This window comes from Prunus avium, chromosome 3, assembly GCF_965620075.1.
Source record: "Prunus avium chromosome 3, drPruAviu1.hap1.1, whole genome shotgun sequence".
In the NCBI taxonomy this organism is placed as follows: Eukaryota; Viridiplantae; Streptophyta; class Magnoliopsida; order Rosales; family Rosaceae; genus Prunus; species Prunus avium.
In genome coordinates, this window is record NC_142286.1 from 7,921,510 (window position 1) to 7,941,964 (window position 20,455).

At 41.6% G+C, this 20,455-nt stretch overlaps 3 protein-coding genes across 3 annotated transcripts; 2 read left to right on the forward strand and 1 right to left on the reverse strand.

Moving 5' to 3' along the window:
* The first annotated feature begins 1,584 nt into the window (after nt 1-1,584).
* Nucleotides 1,585-4,803, forward strand: LOC148295538 (uncharacterized). The gene is made up of 3 exons (XM_088250511.1): nt 1,585-1,859; nt 2,049-2,409; nt 4,279-4,803. Exons 1-3 carry the CDS (start codon nt 1,585-1,587, stop codon nt 4,801-4,803), a joined length of 1,161 nt encoding a protein of 386 aa, XP_088106637.1.
* A 5,413-nt stretch (nt 4,804-10,216) lies between these two features.
* Nucleotides 10,217-16,266, forward strand: LOC110767440 (signal recognition particle subunit SRP54 2). The gene is made up of 9 exons (XM_021970979.2): nt 10,217-10,765; nt 11,508-11,607; nt 11,907-12,060; nt 12,447-12,597; nt 12,693-12,841; nt 14,304-14,404; nt 14,494-14,651; nt 15,302-15,416; nt 15,574-16,266. Exons 1-9 carry the CDS (start codon nt 10,535-10,537, stop codon nt 15,900-15,902), a joined length of 1,488 nt encoding a protein of 495 aa, XP_021826671.1. The 5' UTR covers nt 10,217-10,534; the 3' UTR covers nt 15,903-16,266.
* A 292-nt stretch (nt 16,267-16,558) lies between these two features.
* On the reverse strand, nt 16,559-19,171 carry LOC110767431 (cysteine-rich receptor-like protein kinase 44). Its single transcript, XM_021970968.2, has 2 exons — nt 18,807-19,171; nt 16,559-18,091 (listed from the first exon to the last, which is right to left on the reverse strand). The coding sequence occupies exons 1-2, from the start codon at nt 19,021-19,023 to the stop codon at nt 16,833-16,835; spliced, it is 1,476 nt and encodes a 491-aa protein (XP_021826660.1). The 5' UTR covers nt 19,024-19,171; the 3' UTR covers nt 16,559-16,832.
* Between the last annotated feature and the right edge of the window lie 1,284 nt (nt 19,172-20,455).

Genomic DNA, 20,455 nt, shown 5'->3' on the forward strand with positions numbered 1-20,455 from the left:
GGCATCACCCCAAACGTCATCAGTCACAAGCTTAGCATTTGTCCCACTTTCAAACCCATCAGACAAAAACGGCGGGCTTACGATGCCGAATGGTACGAAGCAATGAGAATCGAAGTGGAGAAACTATGAACAATCGGCTTCATCCGAGAGATTACTTACCCGATTTGGCTGGCAAATTCGTTCCTGGTCAAAAAATCGAGCGGCGCCTGGAGAATGTGTCAGGACTATACCGACTTAAACAGGGCTTGCCCAAAAGACAGTTTTCCTTTGCCAAGGATCGATCAGATGGTGGACGCCACAGCAGGCCATGAACTTCTTAGCTTCATGGACGCATATTCAGGCTACAACCAGATATTCATGAGTCCTACCGACCGCGAACATACGACATTCATCACTGACAAAGGACTTTACTGTTACAATGTCATGCCGTTCGGACTGAAGAACGCTGGGGCAACATACCAGCGCTTGGTCAACAAAATCTTCTCTGAACTCATCGGCACCTCAATGGAGGTTTATGTGGACGACATGCTGGTCAAAAGCAAAACAACTGATTCTCATCTCCACAACCTCTCCCTCATGTTCAGCGTCTTAAAGAAGTACAACATGCGTCTCAACCCAAGCAAATGTGCTTTCGGCGTCTCTTCGGGGAAATTCCTTGGCTTCATGATCAGCCAAAGAGGCATTGAGGCCAACCCCGAAAAAATCAAGGCTTTGCTCGACATGCAGATACTGAAGACACAAAAGGATATTCAGAGTCTCACTAGGCGTGTCGCCGCTCTGGCCTGATTCATATCCAAGGATACCGATCGGTGTGCCCCTTTCTTTAAGGCCCTCAAGGGAAGCAAACAGCAGATTGTTTGGACTGCCGAATGCGACCGAGCTTTCCAGGACCTCAACGCCTACATGAGCAGAGGGCCCTTATTATCCACCCCCCTTCCTGGCGAAGAACTCATTCTATACCTCTCTGTTTCGGCAACGGCACTCAGTTCTGTGCTCATTTGCAAGCTGAACGGCATAGAGCTTCCAATTTTCTATACTAGCCATGCTTTGCAAGACGCCGAGCTTCGGTACCCCGAACTGGAAAAGCTCGCATATGCTCTCGTTCTCTCAGCTCGAAAGCTTCGGCCATATTTTCAGGCTCACAGTATTACCGTTCTCACCAATCAGCCTCTGCGCCAAATACTACAACGACCCAAGACGTCCTGTCGGCTAGTCAAATGGGCCATTGAACTTAACGAATTCGACATCCGCTATCACCCTCGCCCTGCCGAGAAGGGCCAGGCCGTAGCTGATTTCATCTCCGAATTGACTACACCCGAGCAGGAGGATTCGGATGGTGCCGCCCTTGAACCGGCTTCGGCAGCACCAGTCGCCCATCCGACCGAAGGAACTTTTCTTCCATCGATTCCCATATGGGCTCTCTATGTGGACGGCTCGTCCAACCGACAAGGCAGCGGAGCCAGCTTAGTACTAAAAGCCCCTGATTAGACAAACATCGAATATGCCATCCGTTTCCAATTCCAGGCTTCCAACAACGAAGCAGAATACGAAGCTCTTTTGGCAGGCCTTCGGCTCGCTAGGGAGATGGGAGCTCAACAACTAAAGATATGCAGCGACTCACAACTTGTCGTCAATCAGATACTGACTGAATTCGAAGCTAAGGATACTTCGATGGCTGCCTACTTGACACACGCTCGCCGATTGCTTCACCACTTTGCTGCATATCAAGTTCAGCAGATCCCCAGATCCGAGAACAGCCATGCCGATGCTCTATCATGCCTTGCATCGGCAATTGAGACAATGTTGGTCGCCATGTGCCGATCGAAATTCTCGCTCGGCGCAGCACCTCTGACGCTGAGGTACACGCTGTTCGGTAGGATCCAAGCTGGATGGATCCAATCCATACTTACCTCACAAGCGGAACGCTACCAAGCGACAAAACCGAGGCCAAAACTCTCAGCCGCCGATCGGCACGATACTTAATTTTGAACCAGATTCTCTATCGGCGTGGTCACTCTTTACCGCTGCTTCGGTGCATGACCCCACAGCAAGGTAACTACATTCTACGAGAAATCCACGAAGGAGCTTGCGGGGACCATTCTGGCGCCCGATCTCTGGCCTTCAAAACCATTCGCCAAGGATATTATTGGCCGACTCTCTATGCCGATGCCACCAAACTTGTCCAAAGGTGTGATCATTGCCAGCGTTTCGGCTCCGTCCCAAAACTGTCTGCCGAACCGCTCACTTCGATTGTCAGCCCCCTTTGCTCAATGGGGTTTCGATCTCATCGGCCCCATGCCCCAAGGAAAGGGACAGCTTAAGTTCGCCATCGTCGCTGTTGACTACTTCACGAAGTGGACCGAAGCTGAAGCCTTGGCAACCATCACCGCAGCCAGGGTTGAGCATTTCGTATGGAAGAATATCATTTGTCGGTTCGGCCTCCCGAACGCAATCATCACCGACAACGGTAAACAATTCGACTCCTCTCAGTTCCGGCACCTATGCCACCGATTCAACATCAACTTGTTCTTCGCATCTTGTTGCGTAGATACAGCTGCACCAAAATGGATTCAGTTGCATCCTCAACTTGTGATACTCGCAAGTGCACGAGCCGTTCGGTAGTATAGCGTATGTAAGTGCGAGGTCGATCCCACGAGGATTGGTGATTGAATGATTCAATTCATTTTCCCTACACAAAACAAAAATGAAAAAGAAGGGAAATAAATAAAACAAGGAAGAAAGAAAATAACTAACTCAAGCAGATAAGTTCCCAAGTTCAATTAGATTAACGGATTGATTCTAGCTAAAGTATGATTAAGCCATGGTGTTTGGTCATAACCTTGTGTTCCTAATTCCCTAATTTGATCATTTGTTGTCTAACCTAAAATTAAGCATTAGGAACCCATTAAGCATAGAAGAACAATTTAAACAACCAAGCATGTATCTAATCCCTGTTGTCGAATGTCCATACATACTCTTCCTATTCATAGTTCAATTCGAATTAAAGCATGGTGTCTACTCTTAATTCAAACCAAGATAGCTAACATGCAAGCCTAAATGGTGATCAATCATTCAAACTAGCATATTAACTTATAAGCATAATGAATAAGAACAAAAATCATAATTGAAACTTGGAAACTAATCAAACTTGAAACTAAAGAAAAGAATTTACATAACAATGAAAATTAAGTAGAACTTGGAAAAACTTAAGGAGAATTTCAGCACAAAGATCTCATTATAACAATTGAAAACTAGAAAGAGAAACTAAGAGAATTTGAGGGAGAGAAGGGAAGGGAGCTCTAGAGAAGTGTTTGAGAGCTCCCCCCCTTGGGGTGTGTTTACAAGCTTAGAGAACTTCCCTATTTATAGGCCTAGGGGAAGTGAAAATCTGAATTCAATATGGCTAATGCATACAACACTTGTTTTATAAAATCTGAAATGGTTGATGCACTTGTATTAGAAAATCTAAATTGGGTGATGCACTTGTATTAGAAAATCTTGAATTGGTTGATGCACTTCACCAATAGATCCCACCAGCAGCCCTAGCTCATCTTCATGTCACCATGACCAAGCTTCCAACCAGAAATGATAGCTCATACCTAGCTCACCATGACCAAGCATCCAACCAGCACATGTTGAGGTCAGCATGACCAGCAACTTCAAGGGCTTACAACTTGGGCTTCTCTTAATCAAATTAGGACTTTAAGCACTCGAAATTGAAGTTCGGAATGTCTTCTTTCCAGCCATATGTTATTTGGGCCAATCCAAGGTCGGAGGAAGAAGTTAAGGCCGAAACAAATTGCTAACTCATTTTCCGCGCTGATAAGATCCATCCTGAGCATGGTTCTGTGTTTGCTAGGTAACGGACTCCAGATTTATCCAATGGGGCTGAATTTTGGATATGTTATAGTACACACCAATTGGAACAACTTTCATGAAGAATGTGGCCTCATTCGAGCTATGTAGGTTGTTGAAACAAAGCTTGCAATATGACCTACGGAACTGGACTGGCAGGGGGCTGTAGCCAAAATGAGTTTGTCTTTAAGCTCTTCATCCATTCATCCAAATTAGGCCTTAACATGCTTGAATTGCATGAATTATGCTCTCTAAAGCCATCATTATTACCTAAAGCTCAATGAACTGAAAGATAAACACAAAAAGGATTAAAAGCACAAGTTTAACTCAAAAACATAACCAAATCATAAGCTAGAAGGGTACAAAATGATATACAATTATGAACCGATCACATCTCCGGCGCACCCACAATCAAACGGCTAGGTCGAGGCCATTAACAAGATCATCAAGAAGACACTGAAGAAGAAGCTTGGGGCAGTCAAGGAAGCCTGGCCCGATTTGCTCCCAGAAGCGTTATGGGCCATCAACACCTCCTACCGACGATCGACTGGCGAAACACCGTTTTCCCTTGCTTTCGGTACCGAAGCTGTTGTCCCAGTCGAAATCAACACACCCACGTGCCGAACGGCATCTTACACGCCAGAGAAAAATGAAACTCTTCTTGCACTCAACCTGGACCTCATTGACGAACACCGTTCCCTGGCTCAGCTTCGGAATGCTGCCTACAAACAGAGAACCTCCCGCTACTACGACTCGTGCGTCAGACGCCGATCATTCAAAGTGGGGGACTGGGTTTTACGCAAAGTCTCTCTCGCCACCAAGGACTCCAACGAGGGCACCCTTGGCCCTTCATGGGAAGGCCCTTATGAGTCGTCACCGTCTGCCGACCGGGAACTTACCGATTGCGAGGTACCGATGGCCAAACACTCGGCCACCCTTCGAACGTAGAACATTTGAAATATTACTACAAGTGAACGTACCTTCGGTCATCACCTTTGTATTCAGCATCAATTTTCACAATTTCTATTCTATACATACGGCGTTACCATAAACAACAATCTTTTATTCAAAATCAGCTACCTACGGCATGCACACATAGGAATACGAAAGTTGGCAAATTAAACCGAATCAAATTAAACTTGGGATAAAAAGGCCACCAAGGAGCCATCTGTCTTAAACAATCGTCGTTCGGCATGTTCCAACAATTTTACATCTCCAAAATATGAAATTAAAAATCAACAAGTCTATAAAGCGGGGGGCTCGGCATCAGCAGTCGCAGGCTCGGCAACGGTCGAAGCTTCGGCAATCGGTGCGCTGGTTGCGATCGGTGCAGGATGGCTCTCTTCCTCCTCGCTGCTCGAATCGATGTCATCGGCTTCTTCGGCATCAGCATCCTCTCCTTTATATGCCTCCACCATCTCTTCGGTCACCCCTCCTGGCAGCGGTGGCGGATCCCGGAGGAAGTTCAGGTTCAGCTTCTTGTCGGTGTTGTACCGTTTGAATCGGTAGACAAGGTCGTCACATTGTTCCATGACTTCCTTGTCCACTAGCAGCGTGAACTCCTCCGTTCTTCGGTAGTCAGCAACGTCTTTCGCCTTAGCCTCCTCCACCTCTTTGGCATGCGACCGCTCGGCCGCATCCATCGCCACCTCTACTGCCGCCTTGGCCTCATGGGCAGCCACCACCTCCAGTTCGGTCGCCGCAAGCTTCGACGCCAGCTCTGCAATCTTAGCAGCGTTCTCCTCAGCACGCCGATCAGCCCCTTGGAGCATCTTCCCAGCATCGGCAATCTTCGAACGGCCCTCTTCGAACTTCTTTTGGTACCGTTCGACAGCATTAACGGCTCGCTTTGCGCAAAGCCACATCTCCATGTCAGCCTACAAAAATAAAGAATCCAGTAAGTGTCGATCCCACAAACACTTGGAAACAAAACAAAATTTCTATCACACTTACTGCAGCCTGAAGCCGGAACGCTCATCCGGTCTGCTCACGCAACGTCTTCGTCGACAGTTGCTCTATCTCGGAAAGCTCCATTTGTACTCCATCGATCATGGAGTTGATGAACGGCACCGCCTTCCGAGGGCACGCTATGTTGACCGGACCCTCTTCTCCCTCCCCTTCGTCGTCGGGAATCAGCACAGCGGTCCCCTCATTCGGCCCCCTAGGTTTCTTCGGCATCGGCGTTGTATCGAGGGCACCCTCGATCTGCCTCTTGCCCGTCACTTGGAGATGGACCTCCCGGACAACCTCTGCTTCAGCCACCCTTTTCTCCCGACGACGATCGGCCACCGTCATCTCGTCCGTCGAAGCCCCTTCGGACGCCACTGCAGCCTTCTTCTTCTTCAGTCTGGGGGACTCGCCTTTCCTCTGCTTTGGCGCCCCGTGGCCCTCCAACCGCCTCCTGGTCGCCTCACTCATGGGTCTCCCACCTGCCACTGCATACAAACACAAGTTACATGGGAAACAGCACATAAAGACGAAGGAAAATAAACAAATGCCGAACGGCATCACTTACTCTGTCCTTTTTCTTCTTCCTCTTCCTCCCTTGACCTTCGGTCGTATTCTGCCTTACCGATCAAGCCCACCTTGAATAGGTTCCGAAAGTACAGCAACTCCCTGAAAAAGCGATCTTGTTCGGCAACCTTCACACGAACACGCTCGATCGCTTCCACTTCACGGATCGGAGCAGCATGCCGTTTCAAGGACACTGAAACAAAAACACAAACGGTCAAAAAAAAAAAAAAAACCACTACACTACTGCCGAACGGCAGGTTCTACCCTACCGACTGTCTGAAAGGTCGTAGGAATCCTCCTCTCTACAATAACTCCCGATGCTAATTCCCAATCACCGGAGACAATCACCCGACGCTTGCGCCAGGTCTTTTTGGAGCTCGGCACCCCAACCACGAAGTGCCCACGCTGCCCTGCCGATAGACAGTTAGACTGAACCCACCCCCCTTGATCGGCACTCTTCGCCCTCGCCACACTGTACAGCTGGGCCCACTGTTCGTAGCTCAGCTCCCCCTTGCCAGCCAAGCCGAACGCCGTTATCGTCCCAAGCAACGTAATCCAAAAGTTTGGATTATACTGCCCCAGCGCATACCCAATCGCCGCCAAAATCTTCTGCACCGAATGCCTCAACGGCAGCCGAAGCCCATGCTTGTAGACATCGGTGAAGAAGACCACGCCCTTGTCATTATCACTCAATGACTCCAACGGCGCTGGAATTCGCATCCCTACCGAATCAGGGATATTGTACTCCGCCCGAATCTTAGCAAGCTCAGATTCGGTCAGTGTGTTCGGCTCTAAGTGATCTACTCCGAACACCAGTTCCTTCGGCTTCGCCATCGGGATCCGTTGCTTGCCACTGAGTACCTTCAGCACCCCCTCCCCTGGCGCAGCAACGGACACGCCACCCGCCTCGGCCTCACGACCCGAAGTCGAAGGCTCACTACCTTGGGGCAATCCACGCGAAGTGCCACCAGCTACAGTGCGCACTCCTGCCCCCTCCATTATTTCACAGCTCGAAGAGCTAGCAGATTCGGCACTCCCACTCTCTTCTGCAGAACTCCCCGAGGACGAATCGTCCTCGAATGCCCTCGGACTACGACTACGCTCGGATTCGGTATCTGACATCTACAAACAACACACGAAGGGAAACTAAGGGCCATGCTAGAATCAACAGTCCTATTCTACCTCCTAAACACTTATGTTCATGCTTGTTCATGCTTGTTCATACTCGTTCATACTTTGTTCATACAAAATTCAACGATATCAACACTTTGATTCATAAAAAATCAAAAACACGGCAACATACCTTGTTTGCACGGTGGTTCAAGTACGCCAGAAATCGCCTCCGCCTTGTTCAACCTCGCCGGAAATCGCCTGCTCAGCCTTCACAACGGTTGCCAGAAATCGCCTCTCACAGGCTCTGATGGCTCTCAAAATCTTCAAGTATTCCAACTATCGTCCCTTCCTTACATTTATAGGACGAACCTAGCATCGGAAAGCGAAGCGACGCATCGGGATATGAAACGACGCGACTCTTCACAGCCATGCCGACACTTGTCACGCATGCATGGGGGAGCCTAAGCGTTGTCATTCGAAACGTTTCCAATCCTCAGAGACGCTTCAACTTCCCGTACGTTGCAGCTCTCACCACCTTCCAGCACAACTCCATTAGCAAATGGCAGGCGCACATTGATGAGTTCTCACTCACCTCTTGTGCCGAACGGCAGGCGCACATTGATGAGTTTCACTCACCTCTCATGCCGAACGGTAGGCGCACATTTATGAGTTTTCACTCACCTCTCGTGCCGAACGGCAGGTGTTACTAAAACAAGACTTCCACCTCTCGGAACAATCGGTACATCATGCCGTCTCTTTTCCAAGCTCACTCGCTCGGGCACTTGGGGGACTACATGCCACCATCGGCAACAATGAGACCATCGAGTCCGGATCAGAATGCCGAAGACAGATTCAAGTCCCCAACCGAGAAGCTTCTCAATCGGTAACTTGGGGGACTACTGTTTGTACCATATCTGATCCTCCACTCATCAATTGACACGTGGATCACTTAAACTCCCCAAGTGCCCAAGGCTCCGAACAATCAGCATCGGCTACCGATGGTATTGTCTCAAAGTAGAAAAAGGTCGCTATAGGCCCAGCACAGTCTACAATCAGTATTCCTTACCGATTCTGCAGAATCAACCTCGAAGCACCCACTCGAAATATCTGAAGACTCGTGTCAACCTCATAGGGCCCTCCCACGAGTCCCACATCGAAATTAAGTACTAAGAGCATACAAAATGCCCTCTATAAATAGGCCCCTTCACTACAGTACAAGGGTAAGACTTTTCAGCTTGACTTTTATACTAATATCTTGTCAACAGCAAAAGCTCTTAGAAAACAAACTTACTTTGGCATCGGAGGGTCTTAGGCTGGTTCCACACCGGTTCCATAGACCTTACGAGTCTCGGCTTCCTTCCATTCAGGATCAGCATCCGAGGACAGGAAGAATCTGCATCTAACACTCAATCGATCTCTCGATCGTCCATCTCACTTGTAAGTTGCACTCATCTCTATCTGTTCAGTTTTAGTGCCAACAAGCTTATACCCAAGTTATAACATGAGTGAATGATTATATTTATACTACATGGCAAGGTGACACGATTGCTAAAAATTAATCAAATTTTACTTAAAGAAATAACCAAAGTTTAAAAAGGCCTTAATTTTTTCCAAACCAAAAAAAATGCCTATATTTTTCTCATAAAAAATACTAACCTCTCTGCACTCGCTTCCACGCGTGCGAGAGGCTTTGTTTTAATCATGCATGCTACGCGCAACTTACAAAGTTTCATTTTTATTTTTTCGCAATTGTATTTTACTAGATGCCTATATCAACAATTTTAATTTTTTTTATCGCCCTTATTTTTCTAGATGCCCGTCTCAATAGTTTCTTCTTTTTTTTTTCTTTTATCGCGTGTAAACTATTGAGATGGGCATCTAGAAAAATAAGGGTGATAAAAAATTAAAATTGTTGATATGGGCAACTAGCAAAATACAATTGCGAAAAAATTAAAATGAAACTTTGTAAGTCGCGCGTAGCACGCATGATTAAAAAAAAAACCCTCGCACGTGCAGAGAGACTAGTCTAATAAACTTTAGGAGCTAAGGGGATTCTTATTCAATTAATTGTGCGTAATACCCACACTTTTGTGTGTAAACTGTAGAGACAGACATCTAGAAAAATACGGGGATAAATAGTGGCAGACGGACATCTAAAAAAATACGCCTAATAGAGGAAAACTTTGAAAACGACCATCTAGAAAAATATAATTACAAAAATAAAAAACCTTTGTAAGTCGCGCATAGCAATTGTGATAAACTATGTTGCACAAACACAGGTACGGGGACACGAAAACACGACACGACGACACGGAAAATCTCAAAAAATAAGGACACAGCGACATGAAAATTAAAATAATTATAAATTCTAATAAAATTATAATATTATATACTTATATATATATTTTTAATTTTTTTTTTTAAAAACAACATCATTACGTTCTTCTTGATTCCACAATAGAATACTTTAGTTTGTCCCTCTAAGGTGGTCTAAAGTTTAACCGAATCCAAATGCTAAGATTGATTTGGTTTTTCTTTTCTTAATTTTAAATTTTAATTTATTTTAAAGCAAAAGTTAGGAGGGGGAAAGGAAACTCACAAGCATCATGGGACTTTAATTCAAGACCATTTGGAAACACATTAATGCCCTGGGCCAATCCAACTAACTCCTCCAGGGGTAGGATTGATTTGGTTTGGATGGTTGTTTTTGCACACCCCAAATAAGGCCTATGAAGCAAGACCAAAAAAAAAATCTAGGGACCAAAATAAAATTTGGACAAAGATTAGGTACCATTTTGTGTAAAAAGAACCCAATTCAATTTTGGTCGGGAGAGTTCTTCCGTTTCGAATCGATTACAGTTTCTTCAAAGTCAGGTTAATCACATATCGATAAGAGGAGACATCAGTTTATTTCTGATTTCTCCCAAACCCTACCCCTAATTTTCACCCAAACCCTAGGCCCAAATTTCCTTTAAACCCAATCCCAGAATTCGCAATCAATTCCCAAATTCTCAACCAAACCCATCAAGTTCTTCTCCTTTAATCAGCGAAGATGGTGTTGGCGCAATTGGGGGGGAGCATTTCACGTGCTCTCCAGCAGATGAGCAATGCGACCGTGATCGACGAGAAGGTCCTGAACGAGTGCCTCAACGAGATCACTCGGGCTTTGCTCCAATCCGATGTTCAATTCAAGCTTGTCCGTGACATGCAGACCAATATAAAAAAGATTGTCAATTTGGATGATCTCGCTGCTGGTCACAACAAGCGCAAGATTATTCAGCAAGTAAATGTTTTCATACGCTCTCAAGCTTTTGTTCTTTTTTATGTTGTAGTTGGTTGATTGATGACGAGCGTTTAGAATAAATTTGGTGTTTTTGGATGTTATTAAGTTGGTATTGAATTTGGGGCTTAGTTTTTTAATCTTATATTGAGCTTATCAAAATCGTGCATTTTAGTAAAGTTGGGGTTAGTAGCATTTGCAAGCTTGTCTGGTAAAATGGAATAAAAACTTGCCAATTCGATGCATTGAGAACTTTAGACATACAGACATAAACAAGTTCACCCTAAGGTTTAGCTTAATTTAACTTTTCTCAAGGAAATAGCGACAAATATCAAGTAGATGTTCACTTGTTTATCATGTGTAGCCTACAATGTGTGCATCAAGGTTTGCTTTATAAAAAATTTAAATTTTAAATTTTTTTTAAAAAAAACTAATATTTCATTTTAGACTCGTTAGAATGGTAAACGGTTTTAAATAGACTAGAATATGCAGATACATACACTTCCAACAGCTGGATTTTGGATATATTTTCATGGAAACCTTTATGTTAAGCACTCATTTTACTGCGGGGGATTCTTTCTTTGCTGTTCATTGAACCCTGGCTTCCCCCACCCCCTCCCCCATCCTTTTTTTCTTTTGTATTCAGTTATGCAGCAAATTTCATATGTTGATGCTCGATGATCTATTTAACTTTTTTTTTCTCTTCGTTTTCTGTGTTTTCTAATGAAGTGTTTCTATTTTATAGGCTATATTTAACGAACTTTGCAAAATGCTGGATCCAGGGAAACCGTCTTTCACTCCCAAGAAAGGGAAACCAAGTGTTGTCATGTTTGTTGGTTTACAAGGTATGCTCACTAATTTCGCACTGGTTGGATTTTTTTTTTTGGGTCAGAAAGTTGATTCTTGATTGGATTATTTCACATTTCTTATGTGCAACAATTTTAGTTATTAAGTTCCAATTGAACTAGCTATCTGGAAGAGATTTAATGATTAGTGAAAAAGAAGTTGCTTGGACTTTAAAATGTACTTTTAGCTGAAGTATGCTGTATTTATATCTTATTTTGTGTTGGTCTTCAATTGGATTTATCTATTCCATTTACATTACATGTTTAATCAATTCATCTAATTTTCTTAAAACATGCAGGGTCTGGAAAAACCACAACATGTACAAAATATGCATATTATTATCAGAAAAAAGGATGGAAACCTGCCCTAGTGTGTGCAGATACATTTCGAGCTGGTGCATTTGATCAGTTGAAGCAGAATGCCACTAAGGCTAAGATTCCATTTTATGGAAGGTACTATTTTTTCTTTCTACTGGTTTTTTCTTTTGACAATTACAAGCCCAAAAGAGTTGTGAAGTTTGAGAATGTTGAATTTTTCTTTTCTTTATGTAAACATCTCAGTTCTAGATATTAGTTATTTTTTAAATAGGGGAAGTGAAGGAAAGGGGAAGGTAGTATTTAGATTAGTATCGCAGTGGCTATAGTTTGGTCTCATAATCCACTGGTATGGATCACGGTTTGATGTTTTTGGAGTTAGGAAAAAGATGGTGGTCATTACAGGCAGCCATCCGTGGTGTCCTCCTGCATATCCATCTTTATTTCTATACTATTAATATGTTTTTCTTCTCAGAATTTGATGCCTTAAGCATTCAAGTGATTATTGGTATTTTCCCCTGCAGCTATATGGAGTCGGACCCTATGAAAATTGCAGTTGAAGGTGTGGAAACGTTCAAAAAGGAGAATTGTGATCTTATAATTGTTGATACTAGTGGGCGTCACAAACAAGAAGCTGCCCTTTTTGAAGAAATGCGTCAAGTTTCTGAAGCAACGGTATTTGTTCTGGAACTTCGTACTATGTAAACTTTCAGATGATTTCATTTGTTTGATAATATCATTCTCTTAATATACTTTCTCTCATATTCCAGAAACCGGATCTTGTTATATTTGTTATGGATAGCAGTATTGGTCAGGCTGCTTTTGATCAAGCTCAAGCCTTTAGGCAAAGTGTTTCAGTTGGAGCTGTTATTGTTACAAAAATGGATGGCCATGCAAAGGGAGGTGGTGCTCTTAGTGCGTAAGTTTTGCTGCAAATATTGCAATGTGTAATTTAATAATTTTTAGTTTGATCTAAGCATTGATATAGCTCATAAGAAGATGGTCCATTAAGATTACTCTGGAAACTTAGTATTTGGTTTTTGTTCATAGACTAGTTTTCAACCTGTGCAATTCATGGGAAAAGTTTGCTATAGTTGTAAATTTTTGAAATAGTTTGCAAAATTGAAATATAACAAATAATTAAAAACAATTAAAACTATAACCTCTTGTCTCGCTCAAATCTTCAAAACCTCCCGTTGTACATCCACCTCACGTAGGTAAGCCAAACCACATTGACATCCATATTATGTTCCAACCCCGAACATTCAAATTATATATTTACCCTGATACCTAAATCTCTAATTGCAGTACATTCTTTGCTAACCCAAAGTTCTCACTGTGAAACACTATTGGTAGTACCAAACTTACGTTGCACAACACCTACCATATGTACCCATCAGTGGTTAGTCCCCTAATAACCAGCTCAATGTTTTTCTAAGGATGGGATTTGAAGTAAAATGGTTCAGGAATGTTATTGTATAAGAAATATTTATCTTGTTGGGGTTTGATCTATGTGAGACTGCTGAATTTGTACTCTTGAGGTGGCCGGAAATTTTCTGCAGAACTTGGATTTTAATGGGAAGGAAAAGAAACGCTAGACGACGGTAGGAAATCGCTCCTGGGTCTGTAAGTAGTCATAGCTAGGAAGATAAGTGAAGCACTCCTTTGATGGCTAAAATGCTGGGGCAGTAGGAAACATTTTTTTTAGCAGAATTTTGGACAGAGTTAGTGTTAGGTGACACATTTGGAATATTGAAAAATCAAGGTGGCGTTTCTCTTAAACAATTGTGTTTTCCTGAGGTGACAATTGAAACTCGTGTATGAGTTCAGGTGACATATCTGAAATCTTCCCTTTTATGTATTATATGTATTTTTTCTGCTAATCTGCCTTCTCAGTCTTGTAATGCTATTCCAAAATTTTCATGAACTTTAACTTCAAACATTAGTCTAGTGTTCAATACCAAAGAATAGGTACAGTGAAGGAAAGTACCTCTTTGGTTTCTGGGATTTCCAGCTATGGAAATAACATAGAAAACTAAATTTGATAGTGTACCTATAAAATAATGTCTAAAGACAAGACACAGAGTTTTAGTCCTTACTAAGGTGTGGTGTGAAAAACAGAACATAGTGTTTTAGAGTTTCTAGAGTATGCACTTACAGAGAAGCATTGGTCGCTTCTCCCGTTTTCTTGTTTGCAAAATCATGGTCCAGAGTTCATTCTTAACTTATTATGGATTAATTTATGTTCTAATTTGGTTTTACTCTTATAGAACAGAAACTTCTTGCTCATTGCAATCAAAGCAGTTGAAAATTGTAACTCTTGGATCATTAATCTCAGTGACTGTTTGACAACTAGATTTTCATTTACTATATGCGTGCAGTGTTGCAGCAACAAGGAGTCCTGTTATATTTATTGGAACAGGAGAGCACATGGACGAGTTTGAAGTTTTTGATGTTAAACCGTTTGTCAGCCGTCTCTTAGGTCACTATCTTTTTCAGTCTTGAATTTTCTTGATGTACTTAGCAATGAATATTTTAAACTGTTTAAATAACAATGGTTTTTACCACCAGGCATGGGCGACTGGTCTGGATTTATGGACAAGATCCATGAAGTTGTTCCTATGGACCAACAGCCAGAACTCTTGCAAAAGCTTTCAGAAGGGAACTTTACATTAAGGATTATGTATGAGCAGTTTCAGAACATACTTAAAATGGGTCCAATTAGCCAGGTTATCATTCTCTATTATTGAACTTTATCTAGAACGTGCCTCTTTTATGTTCTTGCCCTTTCTTCTGTACTTCTGTTTTGCAGGGTATGCAAGGTTTGAATACTAAATAGGTGGCACCTTTGTTTGATTGGATTTACTGAAGCTAATTGTAGATAAGAACAGATTACGTTCGCATGTTTAGGGATAATGTTCACTTTTTATGGTAGCTTCATTAATTCTTCCCCAAATTTAAATTTTAGCAAAAACCACTTAAAACCCAACTTCGACCCTTCCCTACAGCTTCCCCAAAATTGAGAAATGCCCAAACTTTTCTCTTGCTGTTTCATTTTTTCAAATGCTGCTTATTACTCTGACTCAGTAGCTATAGCTCTCCTCTATAAAAGAGGTCTTTGAATTCCCCTCCCCCGAATGTCGTAAATGGATTTTAAGAAACCATATTATTGATGTCATGAAGATTGGGGAGGTAAGAATCATACTCATGAATATGTATGAACTCTCTCTCTCTCTCTCTCTCTCTCTCTCTCTCTCTCTCTCTCTCTCGTACACACACACACACGCACATGCAGAAGCTTTAGGGTATGTAATCATGGATGTTATAGTTGAGACTTGAGAGGATCCTTGCAGACTAAGAATTTATTTTGTTTATGTAGGTCTTCTCAATGCTTCCAGGATTCAGTGCTGAATTAATGCCAAAAGGTCGTGAAAAGGAAAGCCAGGCGAAGATCAAGCGGTACATGACCATGATGGACTCGATGACAAATGAAGGCAAGTAAAGCCCACTCCTTTTGTTTCTGTGTATTAAGCCACGTAGTTTGAACAATAACTGTGATGTTTAGTTCCTTTGGTGGAAAAAAAATACAAGAAACTCACATGTTCTACTGAATTCATCATGTTGAACTGAGTAGCTTAACTTGTCTTGCAGAGTTGGATAGCTCAAATCCAAAACTCATCAATGAGTCACGTATAATGCGAATAGCACGAGGTTCTGGTCGTCAAATTAAAGAAGTAATGGAGATGTTTGAAGAGTACAAGCGCCTTGCCAAGATATGGAGCAAAATGAAAGGACTTAAGATTCCAAAGAAGGGTGAAATGAGTGCACTATCCCGAAATATGAATGCACAGCATATGAGCAAAGTCCTTCCTCCCCAGATGCTGAAGCAGATTGGTGGCATGGGTGGCTTACAAAGCTTGATGAAGCAAATGGGTTCTGGTAAAGACATGATGGGGATGTTCGGAGGCGGGGAAAAGTAAGATATTTACGACAATTACAGTGGTGATCTCAAGTTTATTTGCAAGTAAGGGTTGCCTTTGTCAACCAGAGAGGCTTGCGTTTGTGGGAGGCTAACATACATCTGCCCTCCAGTTGATCCTGCTAACTGTTTTGCTAGAGCCTATTATCGAAGGGGCCAACAGATAATTTAGTTTGTTTTTAATCGATAGTTGCTTTAGTTGTGATCTGAAGGGTCGGCTTTTCTTTTTTTAGTCTTATTGTATACAATGTATTTGGTTAAAGAAATGATCGGTGATCAAAAGAATTGTAATGAAGTGTAGGCAATGAAGTGAATTTCATCATTTAATGTTTAAAACAGAGTACATAGGATTTGTTCCCCCTTCATTTGTTTGTAGTCATTTACCATTTGATTTCATGCTTGCTAAAAGTTTTGTGAGGATATTTAATATCAAGTCTTTAGGCATATTGAGGCCCCAAAACTACCTATTTTGATTACTTTTTTTAGTTTGCCTCACCCAAGATAGCTTCGCTTTCTTGAGGTGATTATTCATGTTTGTTTATGTGAAAAGTACGAACAAAATAGTAAGAATTCTGAATGCTAGGTAGTCTTAATCTTGTCTCCCAACCGATTGCGATTGGCTACATTACTCGTTTTGCTAAGAAGATTCTCAAAAGTAGTCGTGGATTATAATATTTCTTCAAAGCTATTTAGCTTCTATGGCAACCTTTTCTTGTACAACGGAAAATTGAGGATACAACAGCCATGAATTCTGTAGTTTCTGTGGTGAATCTTCTTGTACAATAAAGAACGAAGAGCATGCATATTTTTCATATAAAATACATTAGTCTGCAACACTGTTAAATGAAACCATTTCATCAAGGTACGAAAAACCAACATGAATATATGAACTTTTGAGTTTTGACTGATAGATACACAACCATCTCTTTACCTATTGAACTGCAGCTAGCTCAATCTCATTTATTTCAGAAGTCCTCGTGCTTGATGCAGAAGTATTCGAGTCTTCATCTGTTCCACTACGTTGGGATAAATTTCGTGGAGGAGATTGCCCATGTTCAAATGGAAAAGGTGGTGGAGGAATCACCATATGTCCCTCCAACATCATCACCACATTGCTCATGAGAGGCCTTTCTTCTGGTGAGTACTGAATGCACAACAGAGCTACCAAAAACATCCTCTCTGCTTTTTCCCTGTCTTTCTCTTCAATCCCGCAACGAGACACCAACACTGCCAATTCATTTTTGTTATACATGTCCCATGTCCACTTTGGAAGCCATTCACTTGACTCGTTTGCATTAGCATCAAAATGTCTTCTCCTTCCAACAATCTCAAAGAGAACAATACCAAAACTGTACACATCACATTTATGAGTCACAGGATAAGGCTTCCATAAATCTGGAGCTGCATATCCTACTGTCCCTCTAAAGTTGGTTAACACCATTTGACTACTTCCCCTGTTGCAAAGCTTTGCAAGTCCAAAATCTGCAACCTTTGGATTCAAATTCTCATCAAGAAGTACATTTTCGGGCTTAATATCGTAATGAATGATTCTTTTTCCACACCCCTCATGCAAATAAGCTAATCCTTGTGCTATTTGTACTGCAATATCATGGAGCTTCTCCAAATCTACTTGTTTGTTCTCGTCGAACAATAACTTGTCAAGCGATTCATTCTCCATGTACTCATAGACAAGTGCTTTCAATTCGGGGTCGAAGCAGAAACCATAAAGTCTAACCAAATTCATGTGACAAATTGTTCCCAAAGTGCCAACTTCTGCCATGAACTGCTCTTCAACTACCTTAGCACTATTATTGTTGGTAAGGACCTTGACAGCCACTTCCACTCCGTCGACGAGAAGCCCTTTATATACTACTCCGAAAGCACCTGAACCCAACAAGTTGGCGGGGTTATAATTATTTGTGAACTCTTCAATTTGCTTAGGTGAGAAAGCTACAGGCTTCTCTCTTGCCATGTTGCTAAGAAACCCTTTGATTGTTGTTGGAAAATCAACTTTTACCGGAAACTGATCAGCTCTTACGTCTATTGCTATTTGGTTGGAGTCCTTGCCAGTGCTGTCAACACTGTCGAGTAACCGGGTATACATTGGAATTGTACTTCCTGCCTTCTTGACGCAGTTAATAATGGCGTATATAATGGCTGCAACAGCAACGATATACACCACGCCATAAACTGAAAAGGAAAAACAAAATTGAGAACATATAAACATATTTGTATAAAACTTATTCGCGTATTATATGTGTACGTACGTATTTTTTAAAAATATTTAATTTTTCTTACACTTCTCAGGTATATAGAAAATTGTGTTTTTTGCATACATTTTTTTAATAAATAATACACATATTGTTCACGTATTTCATTCGTATTTTTTTCACCTACTATTGAAAACAGACTAGAAATGACAAAAAATTAATAATTTTTTTAATATAATGGCCCGAATTTCTCACCGTGTTTTTGAGAAACATTATGACACGTGTGTATTTTATATGTATTATACCAGTCAGTCCCGTATTTTACTACCTCATACCTTCGTTAACTCATCAAGTGCTTCTCTCAAGTCTTGATTACATGCCCTGAATTATATCCTGATTATAATTTTAAGTGCTTTGCTTTTCTAGCACTAGTTCAACTCATTATATCCTCTGAATTAACAACATGCTTTGTCTGCTTGGCAGTCAATGTCATAAATCATATTAATGAAAGCATGTTTGCTTGCAGTAACATAAAAGCCCAAAAAAAAAAAACATGATTGTTGTAGCATAAATATAAAGTATAACATCTCATGCAAGTTTTCTGAAAATGGAAACTGTAAAAATGAAAAGAAAAGCTAGCTAGCTACATAGGCAACAATTATGTGTTGTATTGCTCTGGATTGAAGCTTTATTACCAACAGAAGCAGCCACCATCTTGTTCATGTTGTTCATGAAGGAATTGAAGATGTCCTCCGGTGGCTTTGAGGATCCTAAGTCATTGAAGGAATTGAAGATGTGCTTTTGTGGCGTTGAGGATCCTAAGTCATTGTTCATGTTGTTCATGATGGAATTGAGGATCTCCGGTGGCAGTGGCGCTGAGGATCTTACAAAGGAAAAACTACGAGACTTCATTTTTTTCTGCTAAACTCTGGTGCGTAGAATGAAATGTCAGAAAATGAAGCCGATAGAAGTGAACACAGAAAGAAAGCTAAGAAATAAGTGAGACCTTTGCTTATTTCTTTGTTTCTTTTTCAAACAGATTTACAAATATATATATATATATATATATATATATTCTTTCTTCTGCAGTTTGCAAAATTTTGTTTGAACCAGCAGGTTTTCGTGATAACTTGCGAGGAAATTAGAGGGAAGTTTCCAATTTCTTATCAAAACTCATTTGGACGGTGTTTTAAACCATGAATTGGTCAAGGATGACGAAGAGGTTGCAAATAGAAATTTCAATGATGCTAACTGGATGAAATGAACACACCTGGTCTGAAAAAGAGAATTTTAAAACCATGAATTGGTCAAGGATGAAGAAGAGGTTGCAAATAGAAATTTCAATGATGACAGAAATTCCCACTCACACGCTCACAATTCAAATAGTCTAAAAACATTCATGAATCTTTTTACAATTATTTTCTTAGGTAAAGGCGTTGCCCACCCTAGTTAGGCCGGGTAGAAAATAAGGTGATTAGGAAAATAGGAATACGGTTGGAGGAAATAGCACCGCTCTAAGTTAAATATGGGGTTGTAGGTGCGTGTGCACACACACAATAGCACTCAAATGCTAGTCCGTTAGTAAGTTAACACGGCCCTAACTAGGGTGGGCATGTATACTGAATAATAGACAAAACCAGCCGAGGTGGACCGCCTGCCCGATTCTGTGGTGCTGCTCGTCACCCCTCAGGCCAAGGACGAGTGGATTGGCAATTTCCATTATATTGCCGAAGTCAACTGTTGTTTCTCCTTTCCCTTTCGGATGAACTTATTCATTATTTTCTTTCAACTTCATTGGCTTTTGATTTCATATAATAATACTGATACATTCATTTAGCCAATAACCTAATGACTTCTTTGACGATAAGTAGCCCTATTTCTTTCTCCTTTATTGGAAACAAGTCTCACACTGATGGAGTGGCAAGTTTGATACTTTTGTAATAGGAGAAGAAGAATGCAGCGTCACGCTTTTAGCTTTTCAATGAGTTTTTGATAAGTCCATAAATATACTCATTTATGTACTCTCTATCAAATAAGGGGAATGCTAGCAACGTTCTCTTTTAGCTTTTGGAATGCGCGCTGGAGGGGCTTTTGGGCTGGCAGGGGTCCTTTTGCCCTGGCCACAGCCTTGCACTACACTTGCTCTTACATGTATCACTTTCTCTACACTTAAAACAATGTCTTTAATACATTTGACAATGCATCTTTTGTTTCCCAAATTTACCCTTATTAAATGCATTGGACAAACTAGCTTTTGTTTCCACCTTGTTAAAAAATTATGAGAAAATTTTAACATCTTCCACAAAATTAATGTTAGTTTTTTTTTAATAAAAAAAATTCTGTT